The sequence below is a fragment of the Denticeps clupeoides genome, chromosome 12 (genome assembly GCF_900700375.1).
Source record: "Denticeps clupeoides chromosome 12, fDenClu1.1, whole genome shotgun sequence".
In the NCBI taxonomy this organism is placed as follows: domain Eukaryota; kingdom Metazoa; phylum Chordata; class Actinopteri; order Clupeiformes; family Denticipitidae; genus Denticeps; species Denticeps clupeoides.
This window is the reverse complement of record NC_041718.1, coordinates 8,686,115-8,704,628: the sequence shown is the minus strand read 5'-3', so window position 1 is coordinate 8,704,628 and position 18,514 is coordinate 8,686,115. Positions and strand designations below refer to the sequence as shown.

At 42.7% G+C, this 18,514-nt stretch overlaps 1 protein-coding gene across 5 annotated transcripts in view; it reads left to right on the top strand.

Moving 5' to 3' along the window:
* Positions 1-18,514, top strand: part of tox2 (TOX high mobility group box family member 2) — a 103,308-nt gene that overhangs the window by 41,922 nt on the left and 42,872 nt on the right. For 4 of the 5 annotated variants that reach the window (XM_028999442.1, XM_028999444.1, XM_028999440.1 and 1 more), the window contains exons 2-3: positions 5,397-5,489; positions 17,202-17,261. In XM_028999442.1, the coding sequence (XP_028855275.1) occupies positions 5,397-5,489; positions 17,202-17,261 (153 nt within the window). The remainder of the gene's footprint in view (positions 1-5,396; positions 5,490-17,201; positions 17,262-18,514) is intronic. The other variant, XM_028999441.1, reaches the window with a different exon arrangement.

Below are 18,514 nucleotides of genomic sequence, written 5' to 3'. Positions count from 1 at the left end.
GTTGAAAGGGCATCAGTGTAACTTAACAGCCACTTCACGAGGTAATACCACACCATTTGATTGGTGACTTACAAAAATCTGTATATTCTGTAACTTTATAGCATGGTCTTAATATATCTTATATGAGCGTATGCGAGCTTAGTCTCAGGTATACCCTCTATAACATGGTATTCTAAAATGTAAAGAGGTCCAACTAAATTTCCAGAAGCAATGTTGAATCAACATAGGATGTAATTAATACCTGACTGTCAAATCAAATAAATTCAGTACAATTCAAAAAGCAGGGCTGCATTTCAAAATAAGAGTGAAAATGAGACTGAAAAATGGGAAAATTGTGCATTTTTAAATACAGTGCTAAAGGGAGGAAAGCTTGAATTTCCCATTTTCTGTGTCCTATTTTGACTCATCACATCTTAACAGCTGAACAGTTTTAGAGGCTCACTTTCTTCCCCTCTGATATTCATTCACTTTTTTGTTGATTCGCTGAGTGGTATGATGTAGGAGGCTTAACTTTTATGCAATTGGGCTGTGCGTTTTATAAAATAAGCCCCTACCAAAAAGTCTATAAAAGCTTGTGGCATAAAAAGTAGACTCGCTCTGTCAGGTTATATTATAACCATCTGTTTTGGCGATTGGCCCTTCTGGGTTCCTTCTGGGTCTGGATCCAGACCACGGTCCACCAGTTCGTGACCCCTGCTCTATAGTCTGTTCAAGATTTCCTCTGAGAATCTACTCCAATGCTGAATGAGCCGGAAGATGATTGGACATGGAGAGACTTTGATTTGAGTGAAGAGAGAAGTGGTGTGATGTGCTGGAAATTAAACAGTTGCGTAACCCAATTGTCTTCATTTCTGCCCCACCGAGAGTGTTTCTGACAGGCCCGTGAGAAGTGCTGAGCTCAGGTCCAATCCCTAACAATGTTTATCTGGTTAAAACACACACACACACACACACATGCACACACACATGCATACTCATTTAGCAGTGCACATACTGAGGGGCACACACACACTAATACATACACACTAATAATACATCACACACTCTGCACAACATGCATACATGCTTTCACACAACATATGGTATGCATGTGCAGGGTCGAGCAGAAGGCGACCACCTAATCTGTAATGCAATTGCTGGCACACACACACACAGACACTGTACATAAGTACATAAACACACACATATGCGGTACACCCCCACCCAGCACCCATCGTCCTCTCCCTCTCATGTAAGGGCGTACACTCTAACACAATGAAAAAAAATGGGTAGACCGCAGCATCTAAGATATCGTTTGGATCCACTCCAACGGATCCACTTTTTTTTTTTTCTTCTGCTTTTCTCTTCTCTTTGCCTTCTGGGAACATACTGTACTGCACTGTATCGTCTTTGCTTTGAATACTAAACAAATCAGTCTTAAATGACAAAGCCTGTGCGCAGATTGCTGAGGGGGTGGCTGGGCGGAAGGGGGGGGGTGATTAATATGAAGAGGGACCATCTTAAGATTGCTCAATCAGGGGAACAGACTGTCTGAAATAACCGCTAACTAACCCAGAAAAGCAGCTGGGCCCGAGCCAGGACTCTCCTTGTGATTATATGAGGCAGGAGTGAAGCGCTACTTGGAACATTCAACAATAACATGGGAACGACGTAGCCTACAGCACCACGGACCCAGAACTACATAAATACTCTCAGCTGTTACCACGCCGCGCTGTTGCCGGCGATGAAGAACATGCCCTTTCAAGAATAGGATTAAGGCAACAACACCGATTCTACAGTTGGCAAACATCAGTGAATTCTGTCATGAAATGTTGTCTTTTTAAAACTTTGCATGATGGGGCCAAATTTGTGATGTGAAACTTTCAATTACAAATGTGTGGTAGTAGCCTACTGGGTAACCATAAGAGCCAGGCTCAAACCCCAATTACTACCATCGTGTCCCTGAATATGACCCTTAACCCTGAGTGTCTCCAGGGGGGACTGTCCCTCTAACTACTGAATGTAAGTCGCTCTGGATCAGGCGTCTGGTAAATGCTGTAAATGTAATTATAGCAGGTGATGCGCATTTTGTCTAGCATAGTTTGTACGCCTTCTTATAATCTGACATTTCCTTTATTTATCTTTGAATGGCCACTGTGTTTGAAACCTTTTTGTATGAATAAATCTGCCTTTAAATATATGTTATTGGGAATAATTGGGTAGACGCTCATTTATAACATTCTTCTCCTTTATATGTATGTTTTTGATAAAAAATGTGTGAGCAAAGCGTCTGGAATCTGGAGTTGGTGAAAAGTATTGGCTTGCAGGTGTTTACTTCACCCCTCCCCTCCGCTCCACGTGTATACTGTGTTATCTTAATTAGAATTGCCCCCACCCCCCCCAACTCCAACAGCTGAAATTCAATTTCCTGCATTTGCATAATGAGAGCGCGGCGAGTATGGGAGCGGCTTGCAAGACTTATGAAATGCACCAATCACTTTAGAGTGAGCTAGAGGGGGGTGGTGGGGTGCTAGACGTTTTGTGTATTTCTTCGTGAGGGGTTTAGTGCTTTTAAGGTGTGATATTACCCATCCTCGGCGAAGCTATTTCGAAAGCAACGCTTTTGCGTACTCCCCTTCTTTTATGATAAGATAGTCCACACCGCCAAAACGTGGTCAGTATCATACATATAATACAGGAAATTAGGGTTAGGGTTGTGTTTGAGATTTTGACAGAATTGGAGTCGAGTGTATATTTACCCTCAGCTTACATGCCATTGGAAATCGTCTGTCCTGTGTATTTGCTTAAGTACGGCCGTGAATATTTTATTTTGGAAGGTTTTGCCCACGGTGTCCTGTTTTGTGTAACTGAAGCACTGATTTGGCATCTAGATTTCTCAACATGGCATCATTGTTCTACTGACCCGACTTTAAAGGACCGAGAGGCCAGCACTTTGATCACATACATGTTTAAAATGGACAAGCACTGAGGAATGATCTTGCCTTTGTCTTTCAAAATGTGAAAATATATATCCGTCCTCTCCTCTGCTCCCCTCTCCTCCGCTCTCCATCAGGATCATGTTTACTTTAGCCCTGGCCAAGCTAATTTATCACAGCCTTTTATGTCTTTGACATGGACCAGAATGAGATGGTTGTCAGGCCCTTTTTGTCTTTCACACTCACTCTATCCCTGACACACACACACACACACACACACACCGTTGCCAGGACCTCTAGCTCTTTCACACTCACTTTAGACGCACAAGGTATTTTTACTCCACACTTACCATGACAGTGCAGGAGTGTTTCCGGTAAACCTCGCAACAAACACACCTCTGCAGTCGGCACGGTCTCACACACAGACACACACTCCCACACGCTGCTATAGTGCAGCGCTGGTCTGCATTAAAACAAGTTTTTTTTAAAACAACAGACATGCAGCGAGGACACCATTTGTGAGGCAGGGGAAACATAGGGGCAGAGTGTGCACTTACAAGTCCACTGAGCCAAGCCACTGGCCTGACAGCTATGATGCGTTTGTGGTATGAAACTCTATTATTGGAGCTCTGGGTGCTTTACCGTGCCATTTGCATTGCAACAATTCAGTCATTTGCATTGCATTCGTGCAGCAGCAGCAGCTGGGGCGTCCGATTCAGCTGCTGGCTGATATTAAAGGGGCTGGTATATATCCTGGAACATAAACTGCATTCCGGTACATGCAGTTTTGGTGGATATTTATTATGTTTTGTTAAAATAACTTGGAAATGGAAAGAAGAGCAGTAGACTAGCATTTAGATATATGGGTGGCCTGTGTCATTAATGAAGAATCATCGCTAGTTTACTCAGTGGAAGTAACCAAAGATTAAGCCCCAAACCTTCGTACGCAACATAGATTGGATACTGTATGTGAGTATCTGTATGTGTGTGTAATCTTCTGATAAGATTTGCATAGATCTGATTGGTCTATCCATGTTCACGTGACTACAGAGAGTTTCCTGGTGGCCATTGTGTATTTTTTCTCTCACAAAGCCGCTAAATTTATCTCAGGGCAAAGCAGTATGTTTCTCACAGAAAGCAAATGTGTATGTGTGTGTCTGTATGTGTGTGTGTGTGTGTGTACATCGTGAAGAATCAGATAGAGGGTAAAAACGAATAAAGCATTTCACACGTATCAGTGAAGAGAAAGAAAAGAAAATCAATGCAGAAAAATATAAATACGCATATTGTGCCATAACAGCCAATAGCCATTAGCCCGAAATGTGCTCTATAAATACATTCAGCACCTTTTGTTGCTGTCAGCATAACGTTTCTGTTGGATGCCGGAATACCACATCTTATTATTACTTGCCACTGCACTGTACAGTGAGATTCAGCCTGTCTGCCATATCAATGCAAACAAGTTCATTTTTGGATTTTTGCTCATCCAATTTGCAGATTTTCTTTTCGATCGTAGTCATTTTATTGTATTTAAATTAACTTCGCTTCTTTCAAGTAGGATGCTTTTACATTGCCATTAAAATTACAATACATTTCTGTGTCGTTTTTTTTAAGCAGGTAGCCTTGGAGAGCATTTACGCATGCATCCAGTCCCGAGGTCTCCGCAACTTCAGTAGATTCTGTTGTGAAACATCGCCCCGAGGGCTTGTTTCCTGTGTTGATCCTTGCTCACGGGCTTCTGTGGAGTTCCCCTTAAAAAAAAGAAAGAAACGCAGAGTGGTGTTGGAGCCGGCGATGCTGTCGAATGAGGGAGGAGGAGCTCGTCTCTTGGCGGGATACCTTGGGATATCTTGTGGATCTTGAGCGTTGCAGTTTATGTCACACTGCGCGCCTTCATGAGCTCATTGGCTTGGAGGAGTGTGTGAATCGTTCGTTTCAAGACTTCCCTTCTGCCCGGGGAAAAAAAGAAATAAATAAGCTCACTGCCAGTTTTCCCACAGCTCCTGTTTTCTCAAACACGCTTCAGGGAGGGAATCCATGGTGCAGAGATGCTTCCAAATAAAGGGGCGGGCACCCAGACCCCTTTACATAGCACGTTTTTAATTGTATAGGATGTTTGCAAGTTTCGATTCTGTGAATTCTGTCTTCTTTCTTCAGACTGACTCATGCCATCCCACACATGAGTAAAGTTTAGATCGATGAACACGAAAACTTTTCCAGGAAACCTGTCGATTCCCCTTAAGAGAAAAGCACCATCCTCATTTTCATTCTCTCCACCTCCTCCATGGCCTTCTCCATCCTTCGTTCATTTTCTCACCCTCTCACAATGTTCTCACAATGTCTGTTCCCCCTACTCTGTACGTCCCTCTCTCTCTCTCTCTCTCTCTCTCGCTCGCTTTCTCGTTTTATCTGTGTTGTTTGTGTACTGCTATTGCTTCCCCTCCCTCTCTCACTCTCTTTCCCCCCACTCTCTCTCTACAGAGCAGATACGGAGCAGGAGATCGCGGCGTTAGGCTGTACGGCGGCTTGCCCGTGAGGCCCAACCCTGACGGGAAAAGGCTGCCCTCTACAGGGGTGAGAGAATCCCTCCTTTTACTGTTTGCCTTTCTCCTTCCTTCGCTCCTCCTGTCCTCAGGTCGTTGTGAACAAGCGGCCTAGGTGGCTCAGCAGGAGCATCTGGGGCAGCAGCGGTGCGGGGCTGATGGTTTCGTGATCAGGGACAGATTGGCAGTAGGAATGAGAGTGACAGATAATGATGGTCAAACAAACATGCAACTCCCTGTGGAGCAAAACTTTGCGCCCGTGGTTACCCCTCAAATGTTCCCAGAGGTCTTCTGGGTTGAGCTGAAGACACAAAGGGGGATATTGCAGTGGTTTGTGGGCAGTCGCTTCTCAGTGTATGAGTGTCTTACTCAGATCAGGGGTAAAGTCGTGAAACCCAGAGCTGGTGCTGCACAAGCCACCCATCTCACTTCATTTGGAGTCAATTACATTTACCCCTGTATAAAAACACATGACGCCGAGGACACTGAGGTCCTGGAGTCTATAGGGGGAAAAATCGGATTAGTGACTTTGCCTTGTGATGACGCTTAGCAGTGAAAAGCTGACAAGTCCCATTAAATTTGAAACATTATACAATCAGGGAAGTTCAGATTAAAATTTTCATATCAAGAAGGTTTCAAGTACCTTGTGGATAACAGCGCATTTAAAATGCTCATTAAAGTGGGTGAGATTTTTTATTCTGTAGTAGGCCAATCAGAATTCTTTAAAAAGCAATGATAATCTGTCTGCATTGGTAGCCGTGAGTATAATGGCACCATGATGAAAATGAAGAGAATGCAAGGGGAATGGAGTAGACAATTTCAAATTGAGAAGAGGTTTTCAGGAAGCTATATCTTATCAAGTATGTTGATTTCAAGTTTTCATATTTCAAGTCACAGCAGTGAAATGCTTATCAGATCGTTTTAGAGGTTTTGTGCTTGAAATGTTTTGTACAATGGATGGGTGATAGGTTTTCCTCTCCAGGATAATATATAACTGTGCTAAATCATTTACCAGACAACTATTAGATAGTAACTTGTTTGTATTGGTATAATTCTGTCAAACCGGAAGACATCTTGAAAATACACATCCCATACACTGTCTATCATAGCACTCTATGGCTCTATATAATCTCTATATTTTCATAGAGTGGCATATGTTAAATACAGTTCCTCATAACACTTTTGTGTTGAACCCCCAAGGCCTAACTAGAACTAACTTCAGATAGGAAAACTTTCAACAAGGGCAGCAGTTCATTCATCTCACATCCCAATCAAGGTACTTGTGTAGTTCTGTTCAGTTAATAACCATGTTCAGTCAATGTTCAGTAAAAACCTCAGGTACTGATTCTTCCAGGGACAGAAATTTCTGTTGAAATGCAGCCATTTTGACTCTTAACTGTTTGGCATCCATTTTGAAAGTGAGCTGAACAACTGTAAACACATCAATGTTAGCAAATGTATGTTTTAAATGGTGAAAGTGCTTATTAAAGTTCCACTGAATACCAATGACCAGATGGGATATTAGATGATGTTAATTAAAAATCAAAACTTGGACTCCCATTGGATGCCTTAAAGTAATTTGGACTTTTTGCAACATTCGTGAACCAAAATAAGGAAAATTTCATAGCCATTAGGGGTGTTAGAGAATATCGATACACCAATATGTCGCAATATTTTGCATGGTGATATTGTATCAATATCGGCACATCAAATATCAATATTTTGGTATACAAATTTAGTCCACCGAGTAGTGCTGTCTAGCGTTTTCTTTAGTCAGGTCAGCAGAGATGAGAATCAGTGTGCGGCTACAACCTCCAGTCCTCTAGATGGCGCTGTACAGCTGGGTACTTTGAAGTTTTGCATATTAGGCAGAGTGAAACAGCAAATCACGACAGACCGATCACAGCATGTTGTATATCAGCTGTTTTTTTTTCAGTGAACTGTAGAATATCGCAATATGCACAGCATCACAATATATCATGATATTATCGTATCGTGACCCCTGTATCGTGATACATATTGTATTGTGCTTCCTAATACAAACCCATAATTGGCATACATAAAAAATAACCAAATGCTGGAGGGCTAATTTATTCTATATTCTATACCTAAAGACATGTCATTAGCTAGATGACTTTGACTCATTGGCAAATTTGCTTTCACTGCTCCCACCAGAATGAAAAATGTCTCACTGACTTGTAAAAATCGTAATTAAAATCTCAGCCCAGCTTGCATTATTTTATTATTTATCAGCTAATGTATGGAGAGACAGAGCGTAAAAGAACAATGGTGTTAAAGAATTTCATTTCTGAGGACTTCCTGCTTCCTTTCTTACTCTTATCCTTTGCAAAAGAGCTTTTCTGAATTATCTCTCTTTCTGTTCGGCTCCAGGGTTCAGTCCCAGTAGTCAGGCAGTGTTGGTTGGACTCTCTCTCTCTCTTTCTCTCTCTCTCACTCTATCTTACCCTCTCTCTCTTTTTTAATTACAATAGAGATGGTATTGATGTTTCTGAAGCGTCCATCTTAAATCATTTATCAAGTGCGAGAATGCTAACAAAGCATTTCCACCTAAAAAGCTCCATCCGGCTCCACAGCGGAGAATCATATGTTATCTAAAGTGAATATTATAAATGCGTATCTGTGGAGAGAGTCGACACAAATCACGAGAATGAACAGGGTGTCAGGAGAAAGTGGGCAGCCGAGAGAAAGAGAGTGGGTGAAATGGAGGTGCGAAAAACTGCACGGAGGGTTATATATGTCCCCCCCGTCCAGAGAATTAGGTAGCCCAGGGTGAAAACGGGGTGACAAAATAGTGAGATGGAAGCCATATGCGGATAACCTGACATGCGGAGCAATGTTTGAGTTCCTTCAGTGGCAGTTAATGAGATTGACAGCACATTCTTTTTTTTTTTTAATTCCAGACGTTTATGTCTAAAAAAAGAATACAGTCTCGTTTCCTCAGTTCCGGATGTTTGCAGCTTTTTTTTTTTTTTAATTCTCTTTTTCTTTTTCAATGTACTACATGAAGGGATTCGAGTTATAAACCTTCGGGCTCTTTTTTTTTTTCTTGTGATCTCTTAAAAGCTGAAACCAAACTGTTGCCGTGTCGAATGGAGAGACAACCACTTGCCTTCAGAGGGGAGGAAACCAGTCGTTTTTTTTTTTTTTTTTTTTCCACCGCCTTCATCAGGTGCTGTGGTGAGCTCAGCTCAAGGTGCTGTAGGCAGCAGGGCCTTTGTCTGCTATCTCTCCATCTTTCTGTGAACCATATTCAGTTAAAAGTGGCTTCAGCGCTACATCCGTTCTCCTTGCCAAAATAACCTCACCCTGCACCCGCCAGCTCACCTTGCTGCTTCCTCTGAAGGTGTTCTGAGCCCACCCAACACACACACACACACTCACACACACACACATCTGCACACTTTTGCATGGTAGTGTTCAGGAAATAAGGGGTCGTCAGGTTGTGAAGGGTCACAACCTCTAGGCCTTCCATTATCATTGTTACAGTTCATGAAATATGCGTTTTAAAATGCCACATTACCCACAGAGCTGTAAAACCTTCACACTTCAGATGTCTGCAGGAGACTCAACCAGGACCTTACATCACTCGCATCACTTTTGGTTTCTGCTGTATTACCCTGGGGTAAATGGCTGATAACCGCATTAGCCCGTAGCACGTTAGCCTAGCTGGCGATCAGTGGCTGCCGGCTGTCTGGGGAACTTGTGGAGAGATTACATGACGAAGGTCAGCCAGCCCTTCAGCTTAACACAAACAATGGTGCGCTAGGAGGGCTTACGCCACCAAAGAGACAAGAGCAGAGCTCTGTAAGGGAAACAGTGGACACAAGCATGAAGAGCATCCATTGTCTGTTATCTCTGCGTGTTATGTATTTTGTCTTTTCTCTCTTTTTTCCCCCTGCAGTTTGGACAAACTTGGGTCATGGCATAGCTTTAGAGGTTCCTGCATCAGAATCTGGGGGCTTTTTATGATGGCGGTGGAACATGAGACTGGCAAGTTCAGTTCTGGTCAGCTCCGCTTATCTAATGGACGCATTGGCCCAGCCTCCAGCTGCCACAGGCTGTATTTTGATGGCGTGTCTTCAGTGAGCCTCAGAGAAGCTCTCTCTTATACACATGCACAATTACTGTGTTTGTTTCTATGAGAAGAGTACCACGGAGTATTACAGCGTGCACACGCCCAATTATGGTGCATATAAGTCATTGTCTCATTCTAGACTACAGAGGAGAAAGGGTGTAACACTGGTCCACTGTTTGTATGGCAAATATAAGACCTCCTCCCTCTTTCGCCACCCCCCTCTCTTTTTTGTGGCACTTTCATTTGTGTATGGATGCTCATGCGGCAGTGACACTGTGTCTTCCAGCGAGGAGAAAATGACAGGTTATACTTTTATGCCTTTTCAGGTTTCAAGAAAAAGGCTTGATTTCTTTTTTTTTCCCACCACCCTCGGTTTTTCTTCTCGTTCTTTTCCCTTGGTTGATTTGGAAGCTTGCATAGTCAATTATGTAGAGTGTGAGAGATGGAGTGAGTTTGAGTTGCCATATTTTTGTATGATATTAATATTTCATAAGCACTAGTCTCTGCTGAATATCTAAGTGAGGCCCTATTAAAGCCAGATCTGCTGGGGATATTATTCATCTGGAGTGCAGCAGTTTCACACACAGGAATGGCCCATGTAATTAATGGGAGCAGGGTGTATTTTCAGACAAAAATACTGTATCTCCCATCATGTACTGCCACCTTATTTCAAGCTCCTACATTTAATTGTTTGCTTGTTTGGTTTTAGTAGTGGGTACTGTACTTAGTAGGTTACTGCATGTTGCCACATTCATGCAAATTAGATAGACAGATAGATTCCCTCAGCATCTATCTATCTATCTATCTATCTATCTATCTATGCATATGGTAGTATGGTAGTGAACCAGTTGCTACGGGAAGCACAGCTGACATTAAGATAATCTAATGGAACAAGATAACATCCACAGTTGTTATTTATGCCCAGTGGGGCTTCTAGGCTTCTGTAGTTAGTTAATTTGCCGAGACAGTGAGTGTGTGTTGGTGCCAAACCAAACATTGACCCTGGTGGTCCTGGAGGATGGCTGGAGCATGGTGGGTGGTGAGCCGCTGTTCCGGCTGCAATGTCCCGCCCAGCGGTCGACAAAGCCTGGACCCCGTCCCATTTGCTCCGACCCCACCCCCCGCCCAATCGACAGCAGCAAGTTCACAGCCAAGCCGGAGAAAATAATGCGTGCTGTACCCTGATACAACAAATATGCGCCACCCCTCTTATATTCCTCTTTACCCTCTATACGCTTTTACTGTAGCTCATGCATATTCTTACACACTGCAAATTGACACACATATGCAACATTTGACATCTGCACACTAACACACAACAAAAGAATTGTTCAAGGACTGTATGCATAGATTCCCCCATCGGGCATACACGCACACACACACACACACACACACATTGCAGTCTGTGAGTTTTCTCTGAAATTCAAATTGTATTGTTAAAAAAAAAAAAAAATCTCCCTCTCTTCCACGCTTGCTTTGGAAGGAGCTCAGAAAAACCTGCCATCTATCTATTAGTGCACTGTAAATATTACATGAGCTTCACAGCGGTTGCGCGCAGTGCCATTACTCCGCGCGCACGGGTATATTATTTTAGAAAAACGCGTTGCTTGTTTATCGCGCGCCATGACCTACTTCCAGCCTGCCTCTTCAGTTCACGGCAATCTGCGAAATCTCAAACGGCCGTCCCCGTAGAACAATTACAGCGCAAAGGAACCCAAATGGAGATGTTTGTACAAAATAACATGTGTGTAATTAAGGCATAATGAGGCCTTGTCACTGCGGAATGTGCAATTAGATTGGTAATAGAAAAATGCTGCCTGTCTGCCAGGGGAAAGCAGCAGAAAGAGAGAGAGAGAGAGAGTGACAGAGGGAGAGAGAGTGGATGAAAGAATGTAGTAGCATTTTTTTTTTTAAATCATTTTTCTCTGCAGTAGCTGAATTCTCTGAAGTATCTTTGATTTGTAGACTTTTAATGTCTAACTGTGTTCCCATTGTGACATTATGAGGCGTTGGTACATAAGTTAGTCCAAAAGTGACCTGACACAATCCGGTTATACCATAATGCTATGCTCTTAAAAATTAAATTGGTAATATAATTTCATGATATGCTCTATATAACAAAACAAGACAGATGGTATATACCTTATTTCAGAAATGTGTTTTTGTATTTTTTTCATTAAGCTATATAAGGTTACAATTCTTGAATGAAAGCACCAATAATGTTCCTTGTGGGCTTGGTCCTGAGATGACTGCAACAGGGAAAAGCAAAGAAAAGGGGAACGCAGGAGGAAGGGAGGAGATAGCGCCTTGTGTTGCCAGATTGTGCCTTTTTGAATTTGATGGGCAGGAGCTCAATAATTGTTTTATGTCAAATTATCCAGGCAGTGAAATACTTATCAGACAGTTTTAGCAGTTTTAACATATTTTTGATGTCTTGATGCATTTTAGTTTCTCTTTCCAAAACGCACATAACTAACAAGCAGTGCAACCTATATTATCTTTTGAAAATAGGGATCATGAATGTTTTATTGAAAGGTTGTAGGATACTAACTATATCCTCAATATTCTATTGAAAAGCACACATTATAGTAATTGCAATGATTCCTCATGGTTTGTCAGTTATGTGAGATTGCATATGAAGTATTAGTATCGAATTCCCTTCGTCTCCATGACTACTCCCCTGGGAACGGCCAGATGTAACACTTCACCTTAATGAAGTAGTTATGCCGCACAGAGCTGCATAACCATTAAAGAAATATCGGGCGGCTCTGCAAAAGCGTCCAGCGGTCCCCACTGCTACAGATGTGGATTGACTGCGAGATGGATGCAAAAAAAGGAGACTGATGCCCCTCCCCCCTTTCTCTCTGTCGAATTCTCTCCTCCTGTTGAAAAATAGAGGTCTGTTCTTTCATAAGTGCAGCAGCCCCCCATCCCACCCTCCCCCCAAAATACCATTTCTGTGTTTATGAAATTGCTTGACTACTCCCCCCAACCCTTTAAAAGAAGACCTCTTTGTTGGCGCCTCTGGGACAGTCCCTGAATGACAGCCATTGTTGTGGGCATGATATAATGCGGGCTATAGTAATAGATTTAATGGCAGATACACACATGGTTTAGTGGCCTTTATATCAGGAGAGCACTCTATCCCAGCCCTGACGAGAAGGAGGCTGGATTGAAGATCTTGATGCTAAAAGAAAGAGAAAGAGATTGCTTGGCTTAGCCACTTCATTTTTTTGCCTTGCCTTGCCTTTTTAAAAATTTTTATTATACCCGTATGTTTACTCTTGTTTACGTCCTCCTCTTTTTACATTATCTTCCATTTCAGTGTCTGGCACCATGCTCAGAGTGCACGTTGATTTTTGGTTTTTAGTTTCCCGAAGGTAAACAGAAGCGCTGTGGCTATGCCGCCGTCTCTTAATTGTGTATCTATGGAGAGCGAAGGTCGCAGGTCAGGCGCGTCTGCATATTCATGCTGCATCCCTCATTCAGAGCGGGCCGGCACGTCAGTCGGAATATTAAAAGCCATTCAGAGAGCCGCTGCCATGCCATTCATCTCGACACTGTCATGTACTGTAGGAGCTGTCAGGCGGCCTGCACTGCATTCACTTTTCAACATAAAGCACCTCAAACCTGTTTCCATCTCTCGCTCTCTCTCTCTCTCACACACACACACACACACACACACACACACACATGTTGGCATTCTGTCTCCTTTAAAACACTGTCAGTGGAAATGAAATGGGAACGAGAGAGACGGCGCATTTGAATGTGATATCACATTGTTGAGGGGGAGTAATTAAGCCTATCAGGAGAAATCTCAAGATAGATATTTTCTCCAACTATTGCCTGGTCCCAGTGCACACCCCCCTTTCCTACACACACACACACACACACACACACACACACAGAGTGCCAGGCAGGCCTTTGCGAGCCGTCGTAATTTGTGAAGATGTCTCATTGCGGCGTTTGGATATATTTGCATGTTAATCGTGGCCACGTTTCAACGGTTCCAGCTCATTTCTTAGCCTCTCAGTCGATAAAGAAACAATTATGCCGCTCTTCAGCGCTGAATTAAGTGAGGCTCGGGCCTTATGTTTAGCGTGGACTACAACAGTACAGTAATGGAGACCATATTTCATGCAGAGAGAGAGAGAGGCAAAGCGGGCTGGTGTAGTATAGGTGTGGCACGGTATCTGCTCTCTGAATCTGGACCCAATTGAGTTTATTTGTTTGCCCGTTGGTGCATGGGTAGATGCTTGAATGCTCTGGCATGCACACACACACACACACACACACACACACACACACACACACACACACACACAAACTGACTGCTGCCTTTTTCTGTCAGCACTTTTGATTGGCATGTCATTAGATACAGTTCTGCACAACACCACGGTGTCCCATCGTAACATGAAGTGGATGGTGGTCGGGTGGGGGGTGCGGGTCTTTTCTCATTTTGTAGAGGCCGCCCCTAAATTCAAACCATACGCGGCTGGGGAGCAAACATGCACGTTGGCTTTTGTGTGCTCTCGCATGTTCCGTAACCCTGGACACGGGAGCCATCTTCTTCCTCTGTCTCGCCTTCCGGCTGCTTGTACTTTTTAACTGAACTGATTATGAACCGTGCGAGGAGGGGCTTTGTTCATTCTTGCTCTCTTCTCTTCTCTTCTTTCTTTCTTTTTTTTTAAGCTGTTCTCAAGAACAACTTCAACCCCCTTCTCTCCGAACACTCACACACACACAACCAAACCGACAGCGGTTCAGGTTTACGCAAACAGCATCTATTTTTAGTGCCGTCTTTTCATGTGCTCCTTAGCTCTGCAGACCGGAATTGTCGGTGTCAACGGCGTATCTGTGTGTTTGAGCAGACTTGCTCTGTTATTATGTTTTGGTTTTTTTTATTTTACCTTTTTTCTTTGTCTGTCCCGCCTTGCTTTGCACTGCGCTTTCCATGTCTGCCTCGATTCGATTCTTCTTTCTCGTTTTTTAATTTTACTTTTTTTGTGCTCTTTGATGCGCTCATAAATAAAAGCATGATTTGAATTTGAATTAAGCATTGGAGAGAATTGCAGGCTAATTGCATTTCTGAATGCACCATTAAATACAAAAAAATCATCTTGCCAAACAAATAAATAAATTAATTAAAACACAAGGTTCGGCAGACCTTCAGCGGGAGAAAGGAAAATGCTCGTGTTGCTGCTTTATCTACTCTTTGTCTGGCCACTCATCTATTTTCCGATTTAAGCCTGAAAGCATCCATCTCTGTGACCGAGGAAATGAATTCCATTTTCTGTGCGGTGATTGTATAAGCTAAGCTAATGGCTCCATCTGAAAGACATAATCAAGATGAAACAATAAGGAATGAGAGAAAATGAATATGGAGGAGAAGGAGAGGAGAGGGCAGAAAGAAGAAAAAAGGGATGGATAGATAGCTTTCTCTCACCCCTCTTCCAGACTGGCTGGTTGAAGGGGTGTTTTTTTTTTTTTTTTTTTTGTAATATTTGAATTTAGGTCAGTTGAAATGTATTGCCATTTCTAAATCTTTTATCAATGTTAAATGTAATGTGAGTGAGAATGAAAAAAGAGGGAAATAAATTGGCAAAATAGAGTGCAATTGTTTGAATGAATGATTGCATGATGTCACATAAAGTTTACATCTGTGATGCAGTACAGTTACATTTTATATGTATAAAATACTATATTCATGCAAAATTGTGTGAATCATTCTCATCAAATGAAGCTGAATAACCATAAAGATGGGTAATTGAATAATGGACGACTGGACTGTGTTGATAGTGGTTAATAACATAGCGTGGCGCTGTGTGAAAGACGGCCGCTGACGTTGCCAGATTCGGTTATTTTCCCGCAGGGTTAGTTTGTGGTTCCCCTGATAAATTTGCAGATGAAGGAATCTTAAATCCTGGAATCGGCAGAGAGGTTTGGCGTGCGAGTGGCTCACGCCTCGTGGACTAATTATCTCATAAACACCAGGAGCCAACTAGTGGCAGACAGAGGACTGACTCGAGCAGAAGCACGCATACACACATTCCAGGTCCAGAGCACACGTTTAAACACATTAACACCGAGTGATGGGTCCATTCCAAATAAGACCCTGAATACCGGTAAGATATAACATTGTCACGTCTGTCAGCAGTGCTCTGCCAATAACTGAGCAAGATTAAGTTTTAATAGTACAGGGGTTTAGTGCACAAAACCTCTTCATCATTAAGAATACAAATATCACTAAAACATAACTGGACAGCGACATGTTTCCCTTTGACTTACAGCACTGACATTGAACTGAAGGGATACTTAATTTCAAAGTGCAAACATTTTAGTTATGTGGATTAAAGCAAATTGTTGATATGAGAAGTATTGTTGCCTACAACATGTTTCAAGGTTACTGAGCAGAATTATCTGTGGCCAAATATCTGACATGCTTAATATCTGTTCGAGTGGCCAGTCATTTTCCAAGAGTCTCACATCATTTCCCATGTCACTTGTCACTGATCTTTTCACGGCAGTACATTGTTTTGGAGGGTCAACACCCCGGGAGAGGGTGAAAGGTCATGTAGTGTGATTCCCACCCCCCTCTCAATGCCAAACAGTTAAAGTGTAAACTGTGTCTGAAGCCTCACCCATGATTTCAATTCACTCTTAACAAAAATGTGTTTATTATTTGATTTTGAAACAACGATGAATAAAAAGAAGGTTTCCTTGATGAAGAGAAATTCTAAAAGCAGCAGTGGCTTTATGCAAATAGAGAGTTAAATATTAATGCACACAGATAGAAATATACACATAGCCACAGACACACGTACACACACACACCCACACACACACAAACGTAGCCTGTAGTGTGTAGTCTGTGCTCCCAGCCATCCCAGGCAGAGAGGCCTGGCTAAAGAACAAGTGTTAATCACACCAGCAGTGCGTCACACACACACACACACACACACACACACATATGGTGGAGGGGGTTGCCCTAGTGTGCCGACGGTCTCAGTGGGAGAGTGTGAGACGGCTAAAGGCCGTTATGCCCTCTTAGCAGCATTGTGTGTGCACATGCTTGTGTGTGTGTGTGTGTGTGTTGGAGAGTGAAACAGGGAGAGCAATAGCACTCGGGTTCCACTGGGGTAATTAACACTTCCGTTTATCCGTAACCCACCATCACCCTACATGATACACATGTGTCACCCTGTAGCGCGCACCCACCCACCCACACACACACACTCACAGGCTAGTGCGCGCACACACACACAGAGACCCCTGACTAGCCTAATTACCCCTCAGCTAACGAACTGTAATTACAGACATCCACTGGGGTGATGGAGCCTCTTCTGCTTTAGAGAATGTGACTGGCGCTGTAATTGGGCCGCTGGGTTCCAAAGCATTTCCTATAGTCTCATTTACTGTCCTCCAGCGCTTCATTCACCCGCGCGCTCCCCCTTCCATTTCTCATTTACCAATTTGCCTCTTCAAAGGCTCCGACTTTCTTCATTTCTTTTTTTTTTTTTTTTTTTTTTTGGCAGGGGGAGGGTTCCGGTCCAACTGTCGCCTACAGAATTCAGAATTTCTTCATTTTTTGCTACTTGTTGCTGAATTGGGTCTTCTATGTTTTTGTTTTTCTTTTTCCTTTCGCAGTTTGATGGTGACAACATGTACATGAATGAGAACAACCAAGAGTTTCTGTCTCCAAATCAGGTGAGTCTGACTTCTGGCCAGTATTAACTCGCCATAGTAGCTGCAGTATGTATGTTGCGGTCTCCGCACATCTACCACAGGGAAGAGGTGGTGTGAAGGTGGACATCAGCAGGGCGGCACACACTCAGTAACACATCTGAGTAGGAACACATGGTACGACATATGGTTGTGTTTGTGTTTGGGGATTTGGTGAATTTGTTGCAAGCTTCCGCTGTTACACAAATCAGGAGAGGAACTATTGCACACATTGTAGGCAGCGTCTTCATAGCTATTTGAGTAGCACACAACAGTTTGACAATTCGGTAGATTTATTGCATCCTTTTGTATTTGACACTGTGTTTATATGTGTGTTTTAGCTGTAATTGTTCAATAAATATATACAGACACAGGCCCACACACCATAAACCTTGTTTTCAGGTTTAAAAGCAATCAGCTCTTTGAGAAACTGTGGAATTCATCATCTTCCTCCAACTCCCAACTCATTTTCGGCTGTCAGCTGCTCCATTACCCCAAATTTAAACATTTTTTTTTGCTCTCACCCTCAGCACATTGACATGCATTTAGGTCAGCCTCTCTGAAGTGCAAAGCACCATAAAAAAATTCAACCGTTACTTTGAACACATCGGGAAAATCTAACCGGTTCTGTTATAATAACCTCTAATCTCACCCAGCAATCTGCAGCAATCTGTAGAAACAATCCCCCTAGTGCAGCCGAATGACTGGTGCTGGTGCTACAGATTAATGCCTACAGGGCACCCAGCCTGTAGGATGAGCTGCAGCAGCTCTGTACTGGACTGCATTGTTCCTCTCGTTGTGGATGCTTGTTCATAGAAAACCTGAAATGGGTAGTTCTATGCAATATTTGATTTGAATTTGAACGTGAGAATACGTGAGGTCTTCCGGACCTATTAAAATAGACATTGAACAGGAATAAATTGTATGAAGTGGGCATTTAACAGAATGTGTGCAAACTACTGAGCTGCTTATAGATGATGAACTGAACTGAATTTTTTAATGTATACCAAAGTGATAAATGTCATAGAGACTAAATTCCTTATTTGAATTTAATCGAATTGAATTAAAGGGACAGGATTTGGAGGCCAAATGGCTAAATGTCTTATGTTAATTGAATTAAACTGAACTGAATGTGAACTGAGTGTGTGCAGACCAGAGGGCCCGATACAGTCAAGTTGAATTGAATTGAATGTGTTTCGACTCCAGTATACTCAGGTTATAACAGTGCATTTGTTTTG